This window comes from Coregonus clupeaformis, chromosome 11 (genome assembly GCF_020615455.1).
Source record: "Coregonus clupeaformis isolate EN_2021a chromosome 11, ASM2061545v1, whole genome shotgun sequence".
NCBI lineage: Eukaryota > Metazoa > Chordata > Actinopteri > Salmoniformes > Salmonidae > Coregonus > Coregonus clupeaformis.
Genome location: NC_059202.1, coordinates 33,774,122 through 33,789,631, shown reverse-complemented (window position 1 = coordinate 33,789,631; position 15,510 = coordinate 33,774,122). Strand labels below are relative to the sequence as shown.

Sequence of the window (15,510 nt, the reverse complement as noted above, 5' to 3'; positions counted from 1 at the left end):
CCTGAGAGAATCCGAAATCACCTGAGCCCCCTCGGGGATCATCGGGGACTGGCGACTAGTCTCCTCCTGAGCCCATGCAACTGGGAAGGGCTAGATTGTCTCCTAGTGAACATTTACGCAGGCTGAGCTCCAACAGTTGTCTGTATTGTGGTACTACAGGACATTACATATCCACCTGTCCAGTAAAAGACCAGGCTCATCAGTAGGTATGGGTATGCTGGTGGGCCATACAGGGAGTCTCCAAACTCCCATTACTCGTAATCCTCTCCACGCTATCCTGCTGTGGGGTGACCGGTCTAAATCTCTCCGGGTGCTCATTGACTCTGGGGCTGACGAGAGCTTAATGGATGCTACCCTGGTATCTGAGCTGGGTATCTCTACTCAACTCCTCTCCATTCCCATGGACGCCAGAGCTTTGGACGGACGCTCCATTGGCAGGGTCACTCACAGTACGGTTCCCATTAACCTGCGAGTGTCGGGTAATCACAGTCCATACAGTTTCTACTAATTGAATCTCCTCATACACCTGTGGTTTTGGGATTTTCATGGCTCCAGAGGCACAACCACCTGATCGACTGGGCTACTGGTTCTATCCTGGGTTGGAGCCCGTTCTGCAATGCACATTCCCTTAAGGCGGCACAGCCTGGGACGTCCTTCTGCGGGCTTGGGAAAAGCTTCAGATCTCTCCGCCGTTCCCGCGGAATACCAGGACCTCCGGGAGGTTTTCAACAAGGCTCGCGCCCCATCCCTTCCTCCGCATCGACCGTACGATTGCGCTATTGACCTCCTCCAAGGCACCACACCACCTCAGGGGCGGCTTTATTCCCTGTCTGGCCCAGAGACCAAGACCATGGAGGTATACAGTGGGGGAAAAAAATATTTAGTCAGTCACCAATTGTGCAAGTTCTCCCACTTAAAAAGATGAGAGAGGCCTGTAATTTTCATCATAGGTACACGTCAACTATGACAGACAAATTGAGAGGAAAAAAATCCAGAAAATCACATTGTAGGATTTTTAATGAATTTATTTGCAAATTATGGTGTAAAATAAGTATTTGGTCACCTACAAACAAGCAAGATTTCTGGCTCTCACAGACCTGTAACTTCTTCTTTAAGAGGCTCCTCTGTCCTCCACTCGTTACCTGTATTAATGGCACCTGTTTGAACTTGTTATCAGTATAAAAGACACCTGTTCACAACCTCAAACAGTCACACTCCAAACTCCACTATGGCCAAGACCAAAGAGCTGTCAAAGGACACCAGAAACAAAATTGTAGACCTGCACCAGGCTGGGAAGACTGAATCTGCAATAGGTAAGCAGCTTGGTTTGAAGAAATCAACTGTGGGAGCAATTATTAGGAAATGGAAGACATACAAGACCACTGATAATCTCCCTCGATCTGGGGCTCCACGCAAGATCTCACCCCGTGGGGTCAAAATGATCACAAGAACGGTGAGCAAAAATCCCAGAACCACATGGGGGGACCTAGTGAATGACCTGCAGAGAGCTGGGACCAAAGTAACAAAGCCTACCATCAGTAACACACTACGCCGCCAGGGACTCAAATCCTGCAGTGCCAGACGTGTCCCCCTGCTTAAGCCAGTACATGTCCAGGCCCATCTGAAGTTTGCTAGAGTGCATTTGGATGATCCAGAAGAGGATTGGGAGAATGTCATATGGTCAGATTAAACCAAAATAGAACTTTTTGGTAAAAACTCAACTCGTCGTGTTTGGAGAACAAAGAATGCTGAGTTGCATCCAAAGAACACCATACCTACTGTGAAGCATGGGGGTGGAAACATCATGCTTTGGGGCTGTTTTTCTGCAAAGGGACCAGGACGACTGATCCGTGTAAAGGAAAGAATGAATGGGGCCATGTATCGTGAGATTTTGAGTGAAAACCTCCATCAGCAAGGGCATTGAAGATGAAACGTGGCTGGGTCTTTCAGCATGACAATGATCCCAAACTCACCGCCCAGGCAACGAAGGAGTGGCTTCGTAAGAAGCATTTCAAGGTCCTGGAGTGGCCTAGCCAGTCTCCAGATCTCAACCCCATAGAAAATCTTTGGAGGGAGTTGAAAGTCCGTGTTGCCCAGCGACAGCCCCAAAACATCACTGCTCTAGAGGAGATCTGCATGGAGGAATGGGCCAAAATACCAGCAACAGTGTGTGAAAACCTTGTGAAGACTTACAGAAAACGTTTGACCTGTGTCATTGCCAACAAAGGGTATATAACAAAGTATTGAGAAACTTTTGTTATTGACCAAATACTTATTTTCCACCATAATTTGCAAATAAATTCATTAAAAATCCTACAATGTGATTTTCTGGATTTGTTTTCCTCATTTTGTCTGTCATAGTTGACGTGTACCTATGATGAAATTTACAGGCCTCTCTCATCTTTTTAAGTGGGAGAACTTGCACAATTGGTGGCTGACTAAATACTTTTTTCCCCAACTGTACATTGAGGACTCTCTAGCTGCCGGGATCATGCGTTCTTCTGCCTCCCCTACCATTACTACAGTGAAAACGGCTTGCTTCTAGCACAACCAGGTCAAAAGATCTGACCCATATTACTGGTGAAACATTTTTATCTTCCTATAGCGGATCGCCTTGACCGCATTTAACATTTACATAAACTATGTTCAAATCAAATCAGTGCAAATAGCCATGATTAGCTGTTCAGGAGTCTTATAGCTTGGGGGTAGAAGCTGTTGAGAAGCCTTTTGGACCTAGACTTGGCGCTCCGGTACCGCTTGCCGTGCAGTAGCAGAGAGAACAGTCTATGACTAGGGTGGCTCTTTAGGGCCTTCTTCTGACACCGCCTGGTATAGAGGTCCTGGATGGCAGGAAGCTTGGCCCCAGTGATGTACTGGGCCGTATGCACTACCCTCTGTAGTGCCTTGCGGTCAGAGGCCGAGCAGTTGCCATACCAGGCGGTGATGCAACCAGTCAGGATGCTCTCGATGGTGCAGCTGTATAACTTTTTGAGGATCTGAGGACCCATGACAAATCTTTTCAGTCTCCTGAGGGGGAATAGGCTTTGTCGTGCCCTCTTCACGACTGTCTTGGTGTGTTTGGACCATGATAGTTTGTTGGTGATGTGGACACCAAGGAACTTGAAGCTCTCAACCTGTTCCACTACAGCCCTGTCGATGTGAATGGGGGCGTGCTCAGTCCTCTTTTTTTTTATGTAGTCCACAATAATCTCCTTTGTCTTGATCACGTTGAGGGAGAGGTTGTTATCCTGGCACCACACGGCCAGGTCAATGACCTCCTCCCTATAGGCTTGTCGGTGATCAGGCCTACCACTGTTGTGTCGTCTGCAAACTTACATTTACATTTACATTTTAGTCATTTAGCAGACGCTCTTATCCAGAGCGACTTACATTATTTATTTTCCTACCCCCTGTGGGAATCGAACCCACAACCCTGGCGTTGCAAACACCATGCTCTATCAACTGAGCTACATCCCTGCCGGCCATTCCCTCCCCTACCCTGGACGACGCTGGGCCAATTGCGCGCCACCCCATGGGTCTCCCGGTCACGGCCGGCTACGACAGAGCCTGGATTCGAACCAGGATCTCTAGTGGCACAGCTAGCACTGCAATTCAGTGCCTTAGACCACTGCGCCACTCGGGAGATGATGGTGTTGGAGTCGTGCCTGGCCATGCAGTCATGGGTGAACAGGGAGTACAGGAGGGGACTGAGCACGCACCCCTGAGGGGCCCCCGTGTTGAGGATCAGCGTGGCAGATGTGTTGTTACCTACCCTTACCACCTGGGGGCGGCCAGTCAGGAAGTCCAGGATCCAGTTGCAGAGGGAGGTGTTTAGTCCCAGGGTCCTTAGCTTAGTGATGAGCTTTAAGGGCACTATGGTGTTGAACGCTGAGCTGTAGTCAATGAATAGCATTCTCACGTAGGTGTTCCTCTTGTCCAGGTGGGAAAGGGCAGTGTGGAGTGCAATAGAGATTGCATCATCTGTGGCTCTGTTGGGCCGGTATGCAAATTGGAGTGGGTCTAGGGTTTCCTGGATAATGGTGTTGATGTGAGCCATGACCAGCCTTTCAAAGCACTTCATGGCTACAGACGTGAGTGCTATGGGTCGGTAGTCATTTAGGCAGGTTATATTAGTGTCCTTGGGCACAGGGACTATGGTGGTCTGCTTGAAACATGTTGATATTACAGACTCAGTCAGGGACATGTTAAAAATGTCAGTGAAGACACTTGCCAGTTGGTCAGCGCATGCTCGGAGTACACGTCCTGGTAATCCATCTGGCCCTGCGGCCTTGTGAATGTTGACCTGCTTAAAAGTCTTACTCACATTGGCTACGGAGAGCGTGATCACATAGTCTTCCAGAACAGCTGATGCTCTCATGCATGGTTCAGTGTTGATTTCCTTGAAGCGAGCATAGAAGTGATTTAGCTCATCTGGTAGGCTTGTGTCACTGGGCAGCTCGCGGCTGTGCTTCCCTTTGTAGTCTGTAATAGTTTTCAAGCCCTGCCACATCCGACGAGCGTCAGAGCCGGTGATCTTAGTCCTGTATTGACTCTTTGCCTGTTTGATGGTTTGTCAGAGGGCATAGCGGGATTTCTTATAAGCGTCCGGGTTAGAGTCCCGCTCCTTGAAAGTGGCAGCTCTACCCTTTAGCTCAGTGCGGATGTTGCCTGTAATCCATGGCTTCTGGTTGGGGTACGTACGGTCACTGTGGGGACGACGTCATCGATGCACTTATTGATGAAGCCAGTGGCTGATGTGGTGTACTCCACAATGCTATCGGAAGAATCCCAGAACATATTCCAGTCTGTGCTAGCAAAACAGTCCTGTAGCTTAGCATCTGCGTCATCTGACCACTTTTTTATTAAACGAGTCACTGGTGCTTCCTGCTTTAGTTTTTGCTTATAAGCAGGAATCAGGAGGATAGAGTTATGGTCAGATTTGCCAAATGGAGAGCTTTGTATGTGTCTCTGTGTGTGGAGTAAAGGTGGTCTAGAGTTTTTTTTCCTCTGGTTGCACATTTAACATGCTGGTAGAAATTAGGTAGAACGGATTTAAGTTTCCCTGCATTAAAGCCACTTGGAGCGCTGCCTCTGGATGAGCGTTTTCCTGTTTACTTATGGCCTTATACAGCTCATTGAGTGCAATCTTAGTGCCAGCATCGGTTTGTGGTGGTAGATAGACAGCTACGAAAAATATAGATGAAAACTATCTTGGTAAATAGTGTGGTCTACAGCTTATCATGAGATACTCTACCTCTGGCGAGCAAAACCTTGAGACTTCCTTAGTATTAGAATTTATGCACCAGCTGTTGTTTACAAATATACACAGACCGCCACCCCTTGTCTTACCAGAGTCAGCCGTTCTATCCTGACATTCTATGTTGTGGGCCGTTCTAAAACGACTTGTGCGTCATTAACCATTTGTTTACACTTTGTTCAGTCATGTTACCTCATTGGCAACCATGGCTCTGAACGCTAAGAAACCAACCTTACTGAAGCATGTTATTCCTATCACTCTCTATTGGCCTCGCCCTGGACCCATCGTCCTCTACTACTCTCTTCACTGCCTCTGCATACGACACCTGCACTACTCTGATCCTGGCAACCTCAACCTGCCTTCCTCTCACCGGACACTTCTGATCTCCATCACCATAGGTACCCCCTACAGTTAACACACACAACTTTTTCCACCGATACTACAGAATCCTTTGTCTCATGCCCTCCTGCACACTTCTCACATCTAGGAATCTCCCTCCTACACACTGCTGCAACATGACCATAAGCTTGGCACCTAAAACACCGTAACGGGTTTGGGACAAAAGCTCTCACGGATAACTGACACATCCTAACTTGACTTTGTTGGGTAAAGACTCTGCATCAAAACTCAACTGGACAGACAGTGTCTTCTGTTTCACCACGCTCTCCACTGGGTCTGCATCGCACCAAACGGTGGGCTTCACAGATACCGGGAATCTTCCATTTCAGTTGACCATCCTCAACAGTTAACACCACACCATTTATCAGTCCTTTCAGCGGCGCCCTGCTCCGGAGAGCAAAGTAACTCACAGTTCTTGTACATAGGCACGTGGTGTGGAGCTCCCGCTCCCTCTGGACGAAAGAAACGTAAAAAATCATCACGAGTCCACTTTGACTTACTTTCACAGACTCAACAGTCCCCAACCTCTTCTCCACCAACCTGACATCACATATGGATCACCAAGGCAAGGATCCATTCTCTCCAAAAATCTCACTCCCACTGGGCCAGAATCATCTTTGTCATCATCGGGATGAGGCACGAACTCGGAGGTCTTCACCACACCTGCCACCGCAGGTAATTACTCCTCACTCTTGTCAGGTTCTGAGCTACCGGAGTATGTTTTTTTCTATTTGTACTTGACGCCGATCTTCCTCACCACACCACTTCCCTCTACACTCAGCTCCTTTCCTTCTTCCTCGCAGTCTATTTCCACATCTCCACACTCCTTCATCCGCTGTAGTAGCAAACTGTTCAAATGGTTATTGTATCTTGAATTTGCCGCCATTTCGCGTCAACTAAAAAAGCTCTACCAGCCTCCGGCGGCATCCCCGCCTAGGTCTGACTCTCATCCAAGCTTCTTCAGGAGATCAATGATCATAGCAATGAATGAATGACAGATCTCTTGCATGTCGTCATCACAAAGCTCTACTACACAAGCTTCTGACCTACCTCACTTCACTTCACTGTAAAAAAAAAAAAAAAAGAAAAAAAAAGAGAGACACCCAATCCGTTCACAGGTATGGTTAACTCTTGAGGTTCCACTAGTACGTACCGAACTAGGTAAATCCGCATTCAGTTTTAGTGCCCCCCATTTTTGGAATAGCCTCCAACTCATCTTGACTCTCTGGTGCCTCTAGGGCAGTTTAGGACTTTATTGTTGAATGCATTTAATGAGAATTGCAACTGTTTAGATTGATTTGAATTGTATTTGTGGTGTTTGAAACTGTAGTGTTGATTCTGTAATTTGTAGTTTATAAAAATTGTATTTATAATTTTGAATGTATTGTATTTGGCACCATTGTAAATGAGGTCCTGGTCTCAAATGGGTTCCCTTGAATAAATAAAAGTAAAACAATTAAAATACATAGCTCAATTAGAAGATGATCTGACCCTACAGGCCCCAGGTTCATTCACACTTGACCTACTGCCCATTCCTGGTCGTATAGGCAAGTAGTATGGCATTCAAATTACGATTACACTTACACTTGGTAGTACTGTCAACCATAAACAGCATCCCCATGCTTTACACGTGGCAAACACTGATAGAGAGAGCCTTTTAGGCCCTACAGTATATTGTCTGAGCCCAAGTCTTCTTAGGCGACACCTCTGCCCTCGGTGCACTGCAGTGACCGAGTTAAGACGGTGTAATAATATCAGTAACTAAAAAGCCTGAAGCAGCTCTGAGCCTTCTGCACATCAGAGCTCAACAGTGTGCTCTATCCTCTAAATAGAAAGTCCTTAGAAGGATTTTTTCACAGTAAAGTCAGAGGCCATCTTATGTGAAGACATGAGCCACAATGTCAGACTCAATATCACATTTTCAGGGATAGGAGTTTGTGTTCTAGTTATAGGCTATATCTCACTAGTGCCCAGAGTTTTTCCTGCGTGGTCGGGGGGGTTGTAGGGGTAGAGAGAGACTACTGTAACTGCATGAGAGTCAGTCAGTCAGTGGGTTCACTGTGGGTCCTATCGCTGTAACACTGTCTCTCTCTCTACTCCTCCTCCATCTCAGATGCTCCTTTATAAGCCCATGCTGCCACGGAGACAGAGGTGGTGGGAATTGTTCGCTGACAGCTTAAAATATTTAAGGAGTAGTGGAGCAGGAGCACCCAGGAGCTTTAATCGGATGCCTTGTGTTTTATTAATGGCGTTCCTTAATTCTACGAGAGGCTGTAGTTGTTCTGATATATTGAAGTCCACGGTGACCCATTCCTCTCAGATAAAAGCTAGCTAAGGCGGCAGGTTAGCCTCAATGCATCACTGGATGCTAATTTTGTTTAACATGGTTTACCTGACACTGAACACACTTCTCAATCATTGTTTGGTGCATTTTACGCAATACACTGTGACGTCACGAGAGGCTACACAGCTTTCAGCGGGATTGCTCAAGTAGTGCAAGGAGACAAGGTTCAAACAAAACAAGGATTTTATTATAGGTCTTGGGAAATTAACGAAAATATAACAAAATTCTGTTCTCTTGTGGCTCTTTAAGGGTTAACAGTTCAGGGATGTCTCTTCCACATCCAAAATCATAATTCTCACTCGCTCAGATAACTTTTCCCCAGCCTTACTGTAGTCCACGTTGCAGCTAGTGGCCAACCCAGCAAAAAGTCCTTCCAAATGTCTCTCACGTATTTCCACAGGTGCATATATCCAAAGGTGAGTATTTCCCAAAGGTAAGTATCTCAAAATCCTTATATTCCTCATGGAAGTGGACGTGCAGCACTCTTGTCCTCCAGAGAGCCCAGGTTGGAGACTGTGTCTCTTCACCCCCAACACACTCCCCTCAGTGTGTCTCTTCCCTTCCCAAAACTTCAGCTCATCAGCTCCTCATTTGTTTCAGCTGCGTGGGAAGATTGGCCATAGAGGGGTGGAGTTCCCGACCCTACCAGCAGATGGAGCCATAGCTGTCTGGGTTTGCAGCCATCTCAGGGGGATGTAACGTCCCTCCAGGATACAGCCTCTCGTGACATCACACATCCCCCTCCTCGGGACCGACGTCCTCGTCGGGGTAAAGGCAGCGAAGAAGGCATCACGCCGGGAGAGGGCGTCCGCATTGCCGTGGTGCTTGCCAGCCTGCTCTCTCTTCAACTCCTCCACCTCTAGGACCAGGGACTCAGCCTCCTGTTGTCTCTCCTTGAGTTTCTTACTGAACGCATCAGCCTTGGTTTTAGCAGAGTTTAGCTTCTGTTGAGCAGCTTTCAGTTCCTTCTCTCTCTCTGCCTCCGCATTCTTCATCTTGTTCTCCAACACCTTGTACTTCTCCTCTGCCTTCTTCTGGACCTCCTTACTACTGCGCAGGGTCTCCTCACACTCCTCGATGGTCCTGCGCAGCCTCTCCAGCTCCTCCTGTTGCTTATGGAAGGAGCTCTGTTGGAGTTTAGCCTGGAGGATATCTAACTCTTCTGTCTTCATGTCTAACTGTTGCTTTAACAAACGATACCTCTCAGCGGTCCCCTTCAGACCAGACAGTTCTTTGTCCAGATTCTGTAGCTCCGTCTCTGTGTCGGTCTGGGCACCTGCCATCCCTATCAGAGCCCGGGGCGGGAGTGAGTAATTCGGAGGATTGCACCGGAGCCTTCCCAGGATGAGTCTTGCCTCTCCGTTTCCGAGGTACTCGGGTTATCCTCTCCTGAGACTCTCTCCAGAGTGGGTAAAAGGCTGGGCAGTCTCGTCCAATTAGGACAGGGACGGGGAGGGAATCAACCACCCCCCGCCGTCGTGTGTATGGTTCCCCGTGTGCTGGTCATTGTAAGTTCAGTAATGGGGTATTCTCTGGTGTCCCCATGGACACAGGAAACTGGGAGGACTTTCCCCGGGGGTCAGACACGTTGGGCCCACCAAATCCTTACGCACCAGGGTGGCCCGGCTACCAGAATCCAGTAAGGCCTCCACATCATGGTGATTCACAGTTACCGGGCAGGTGGGGGGTCGATCTGGGCCGCCATCTACGACTCCCAAGAGCGAGGCAAACGGTGTGTGGGTGCTGAGCTGGAGGACTCCGCAGTGGGCATAGGTTCATCGGCTGGTTTCCCACACTGCCAGGAGATATGTCCCATCTCCCCACACCGGTAACACTGTCGAGTTTCCCCCTCCTGGTGTACTCTTCTTGGACCCGCCTGGTTTCTGGCTCCCCCTGGAGCCGGGATAAGTCCTGACGTGGCTGGGTTCGAGACCTTGGGGTCCTTTGGACGGGTTCTTCCCATTTGTGGTGGGGGCCGCACTCCTGGGGTCTTTTCGGGAAGCATTCAGCATCTCCGCTGTGGCCTGGTACTTTTCCACAGCTTCCACGGTCAGATCAGCCGTGGTCAAGGCCTGTTGACTGATGAACCGTTTTGCCTCATAAGGCAGGGCGCGTGAGGTAACGATCCACCACAACGGCCTCCACCACCGCCGCTGCTGTATTCCTCTGCGGATCCAGCCATTTCCTTGCGATTCGGACAAGTTCATGCATCTGCGCCCGAGGAGGTTGGTCTGGTTGGAAGGTCCAGCCGTGAAAGCGCTGGGCCATACCAAACTTTGTGAGTCCATATCTGCTGAGGATCTCAGACTTCAGGGCATCATAGTCAGTAACCTGGTCAGGGCCCAGGTCCCGGACAGCATTCAGCGATTCCCCGGTTAGAAAGGGGGCTAACAGACCAACCCACTGTTGCTTGGGCCAGGCTTCCCTAGTGGCCGTGGCCTCAAATGCATGCAGGTATGCCTCAATGTCATCGGTAGCTCCCATCTTAGATATAAAGTCACTTGCCTTTATTGGGCGGGTATTTTGGACAACCCTCTGTCTCTGCAACTGCAATTCCTCTGCCTTCAGAAGGTTGGCTTTCTTTTGCTCCTCCAAGAGAGCCACGTTTGCTTGCATCTGGGCTTGCTGGCCAGCAACAAGGGCTTTCAATATGTCCTCCATTTCAGTCGGGCGGGGAGCCTACGGCCAACTTGGAAAACTGGGTGATCAAACCTTCGGTATCCTCCTCTGACATGCACTATTAACGCTTGAGCGTGCCCGTATTCTCCACCATCTGTGACGTCACGAGAGGCTACACAGCTTTCAGCGGGATTGCTCAAGTAGTGCAAGGAGACAAGGTTCAAACAAAACAAGGATTTTATTATAGGTCTTGGGAAATTAACGAAAATATAACAAAATTCTGTTCTCTTGTGGCTCTTTAAGGGTTAACAGTTCAGGGATGTCTCTTCCACATCCAAAATCATAATTCTCACTCGCTCAGATAACTTTTCCCCAGCCTTACTGTAGTCCACGTTGCAGCTAGTGGCCAACCCAGCAAAAAGTCCTTCCAAATGTCTCTCACGTATTTCCACAGGTGCATATATCCAAAGGTGAGTATTTCCCAAAGGTAAGTATCTCCAAATCCTTATATTCCTCATGGAAGTGGACGTGCAGCACTCTTGTCCTCCAGAGAGCCCAGGTTGGAGACTGTGTCTCTTCACCCCCCACACACTCCCTCAGTGTGTCTCTTCCCTTCCCAAAACTTCAGCTCATCAGCTCCTCATTTGTTTCAGCTGCGTGGGAAGATTGGCCATAGAGGGGTGGAGTTCCCGACCCTACCAGCAGATGGAGCCATAGCTGTCTGGGTTTGCAGCCATCTCAGGGGGATGTAACGTCCCTCCAGGACACAGCCTCTCGTGACATCACAACACACAAAAACACGTAATTGGAGAAATACCCCCATAGCAATCCTCAAGCCATTTCCCGTCCATGGTAATGGTGACTAAGAGGAAAAACAGCCCATTCCCTGAATTCTCTGACCATATCTGGGCCAACAAAACCTGTAAGTGTGCAACTATGGGCAAAACAGATGCGGTTGGCTTAGATTGTTGACAACATGTAACTATATTTTGTCTCCAAATGTTTATTGAAAACATAAATACATTTGCACAATGAGCACTTGTTGTCTATCAAATACATCGTTATAGTTGTTGGTTAGCTAGCTAGCGATTTTTTTTGCCATATTAGCATTGACATGAAATCAGTCAAAACACTTCAAATCAAGACATTGCATCAAGAACAAGATTAAACTAGCTGAAACGAGCCACCTCCGATTCCCCACGTGGCAGATTCTTGTCATTGTTGCTAGCTATCTGATCGTTCAGAATCACCATTTTTTTTTAAAACCTTAATTTATCCAGGCAAGCAAATGATGAACAAATTCTTATTTACAATGATGCAACAACACACAGCAACAACGCACGGCTTCCAGCCACACGCGTGCATCATTTCCATGACGTTGTCAGACAACCCGTCTACACTGAGTGTACAAAACATTAGGAACACCTCCTAATATTGAGATGCACCCCTTTTCCCCTCAGAACAGCCTCGATTTATCTGGGCATGGACTCTACAAAATGTCCAAAACTTTCCAGAGGGATGCTGGCCCATGTTGACTCCAATGTTTCCCACAGTTGTGTCAAGACCATTCTAGATACACAAGGGAAACTGTTGAGCGTGAAAAACCCAGCAGCGTTGCAGTTCTTGACACACTCAAACTGGTGCGCCTGGCACCTACTACCATACCCTGTTCAAAGGCACTTAAATATTTTGTCTTGCCCATTCACCCTCTGAATGGCACACATACATAACCCATGTCTCAATTGTCTCAAGGCCTAAATATCCTTCTTTAACCTCTCTCCATCTACACTGATTGAAGTGGATTTAACAGGTGACATCAATATAGGATCATAGCTTTCACCACGATTCACCTGGTCAGTCTATGTCATGGAAAGAGTTCCTAATGTTTTGTACACTCCACAAGAGGCTGCTGAGGGGAGAACGGCTCATAATAATGGCCGGAACGGAGCAAATGGAATGACATAAAATACCTGGAAACCATGTGTTTGATGTATTTGATACCATTCCACTCTTTCCACTCCAGTCATTACCACAAGCCCGTTCTCCCCAATTAAGGTGCCACAAACCTCCTGTGGTACACTCAGTGTATAGCACCACATACCCTAACTCCTCCCCTACCCAGCCAAATGTCTGTATAATGAGCTGTGAGGACTAGACGTTAGGGCCCTCCCAGTCAACCCCAACAGGGCGGAAGAGTCCAAGTCTGTGTATCTCTAAGCAGAGCCTTGAGAGAGTACACTTCCTGTCATAGAGCCCAAAACTGGGAGGATTATTAATGTGCTCATTCATTTATAGGCCAAGATATGCAAACAGTAATGTAATAAATTGATTGACTGACCGAATGTGTGTAAGAGAACAATTAAATAGATGCTACTACTATTCTAAAAGAAATGACAAAACAACCTAGAATTGCTGAATATTGCTTTACTCGGGCAGCAGGTAGCCTAGCGTTTAAGAGCACTGGGCCAGTAACCGAAAGGTCGCTGGATCGAATCATCGAGCTGACTAGGTAAAAATCTGTCCTTGAGCAAGGCACTTAACCCTAGTCGCTCTGGATAAAAGCATCTGCTAAATGACTAACATCTAGATGTAATAGTACACCATTCGGCGATACAGTGTAATAACAAAGAAATGACTAAATAACCTAGAATTGCTGAATATTGCTTTGTTGAGGATTCCTTACCTTTCAAGATAGTTTGAGCACATGCCATCAAACCAAAAATCTAATCAAATCAAATGTTATGCATACACATATTTAGCTGATGTTATTGTGGGTGTTGAGAAATGCTTGTGTTTCTAGCTCCAACAGTGCAGTAATATCTAACAATTCACAACAATACACACAAATCTAAAAGTAAAAGAATGGAATTAAGACACAGCCCGCGTGTGTTAGTGCTGTGACAGCAGTTCGCGAGACAATATTGTAGTAGACTAGATCTCACATGCATTGATTTCCTCATCAGTCTATGGTCTTAAGTCAATCACCAGTGATTAGGGAGGTCTGTGGTTTCCATGTATGGGTCCCTAATCCCCTCTGCCAAGCTTGCTTTCCACATCTCTGCTCTGGTCTTTGTAACCTGGGAGTTATTTTTCAATAGCAGCCTCATTAGCTGGGGTGAAGGGTTTCTGTAGTCTGACTGAATCAGTTACCTTAAACCTGGTATCTGAACTTCATCTTGGCCACATGACACACACAGAGACTCAAGGTATCTGAGTATAGTATATAGGCATTATGCATAGCCTTCCTCAGAATGAAGGTCTTCCTAATATGCTTCAATTTGATGGGCATCATGATGAACTTGTCAAGAGGACAAGCCCCAGTAACAATTGTTGAATTCAGCAAGAGAATAATTTATGTTTTTATACCAGAGAGAAAAGGACGAGTGTTTCATATCCTGTGGTGGGCTTGACAAATTAAATGTGATTAATCATTATTGAAATACAATTATTCTTATTCCACTAATACTGCAAGGTACATGAAACAGGTGACATTAATAACATCCTTATAGTGAGCCATGAAGGCCGAACTCTGATAGAAGGCCCCTATAATTAGGGAACGAGAATAAGGATCATGGTCCTTGAAGAAAATAGGGAACGTATGTATTTGTGGGGAAATGTGTAAATGTTAAGGTATAGTATGCAAAACTGAGGGGAAGGTGAGAATGCGCCTGTATCTACCTGGAACAGACATTCTGTTAGTCCCCGTCGTATCTGCGTCCACATAACGGCGCAGATGAAGAAAAGGCCGATTTCGGTCCAGGTAATATAAGCGTTATCCAGGAGCGTCCTTTTGGAGAGCTCTAGACCGCAAGCGCTACAGCCTCTCAAGGCACTGGGCATCACTGTAGATACTCTCGTTATGAGATCCGCATAGCCAGGCATGGGTTCGACCTCCCCTACACTCATGTCATCCCCGGTGTGACTGTCCATTGTGGCGGCACGGAAAACGGCGATTTAGAAAACTGAACCTGGTTTAGGAACACAGAGCGTGTTTTCTCCTTACACGAGGCAGCCCGGGAAGCTCCTACGCTTCCAAACTAGCTAGCCAGCTAGCTAACTTAAAAACGCGGAAAAACTGTAATCAGCTTAACCTCTCAAGTAGCCTAATTCTTTGTTTTCTAAATTAAGACATGGGCCCATTTCGCATAGGTGACAATTAATGCAGATTGGAATATAGGCCCACAACAAACAAGGGTAATAGTCGGCTGGATGTATTTAATAGCCAACGTAATTAGCTATCTATATTGTAATATTACATGTATTCTATGATCCAGTAAACATTGGTTAGAATTTTGGGAATTATTTTACGCATACTACCTCATTTTAGCTAGCTTGTCAGCCGTCTAAGGTTAGCTAAATGAAATGCACACTACCGGATAGACCAGCATTTACAACAGCTACCAAACTAGCTAGCTAGCTGAATCTTTCTGAGATTAGATATAGCTGTACAAGAAGAAAAAAAACCTGCAAGTATTATTATCTGGCTACCTAATGTGCCATAGAGAGCGGTACAGTCGAGGTATCACGTGATTCTTGTGAGCCTAACGTTACATTCTGTATCGTCTCATCTCCGTTATTCGCTGTATATAACATCTCGCCGTCATTTCATTAACTAGAATAACCTATTCCTACCAGACACCAAACCAGTGGACCTGAAACCATTCTAATACAACAACAAAAAAACAGTAACGCCGACAAAAGTCTAGAATATATCCTCAATGTTCGGCTTCCTGTGCAATGCCACTGCTTGATGGTCAACGTCGTGTCCTGGCTGTGTCTATGCTCTCTGAGTCTTGACAAGTGACAGAGAAATGCGCGCTGTTTTAATGGCAATCAATGTAGACCATAATTCCATATGGCACTTGACACCTATCCGGTTATAATAATACAA

General features: G+C 46.8%; 1 protein-coding gene across 2 annotated transcripts in view; it reads right to left on the bottom strand.

Moving 5' to 3' along the window:
* The window catches only part of LOC121576828 (ceramide synthase 1), an 84,693-nt gene extending 69,183 nt beyond the window's left edge, over nucleotides 1-15,510 (bottom strand). Inside the window, exon 1 of one of the 2 annotated variants that reach the window (XM_041890350.2) lies at nucleotides 14,298-15,510. In XM_041890350.2, the coding sequence (XP_041746284.1) occupies nucleotides 14,298-14,549 (252 nt within the window). In that variant the 5' untranslated portion in view covers nucleotides 14,550-15,510. The remainder of the gene's footprint in view (nucleotides 1-14,297) is intronic. The other variant, XM_041890351.2, reaches the window with a different exon arrangement.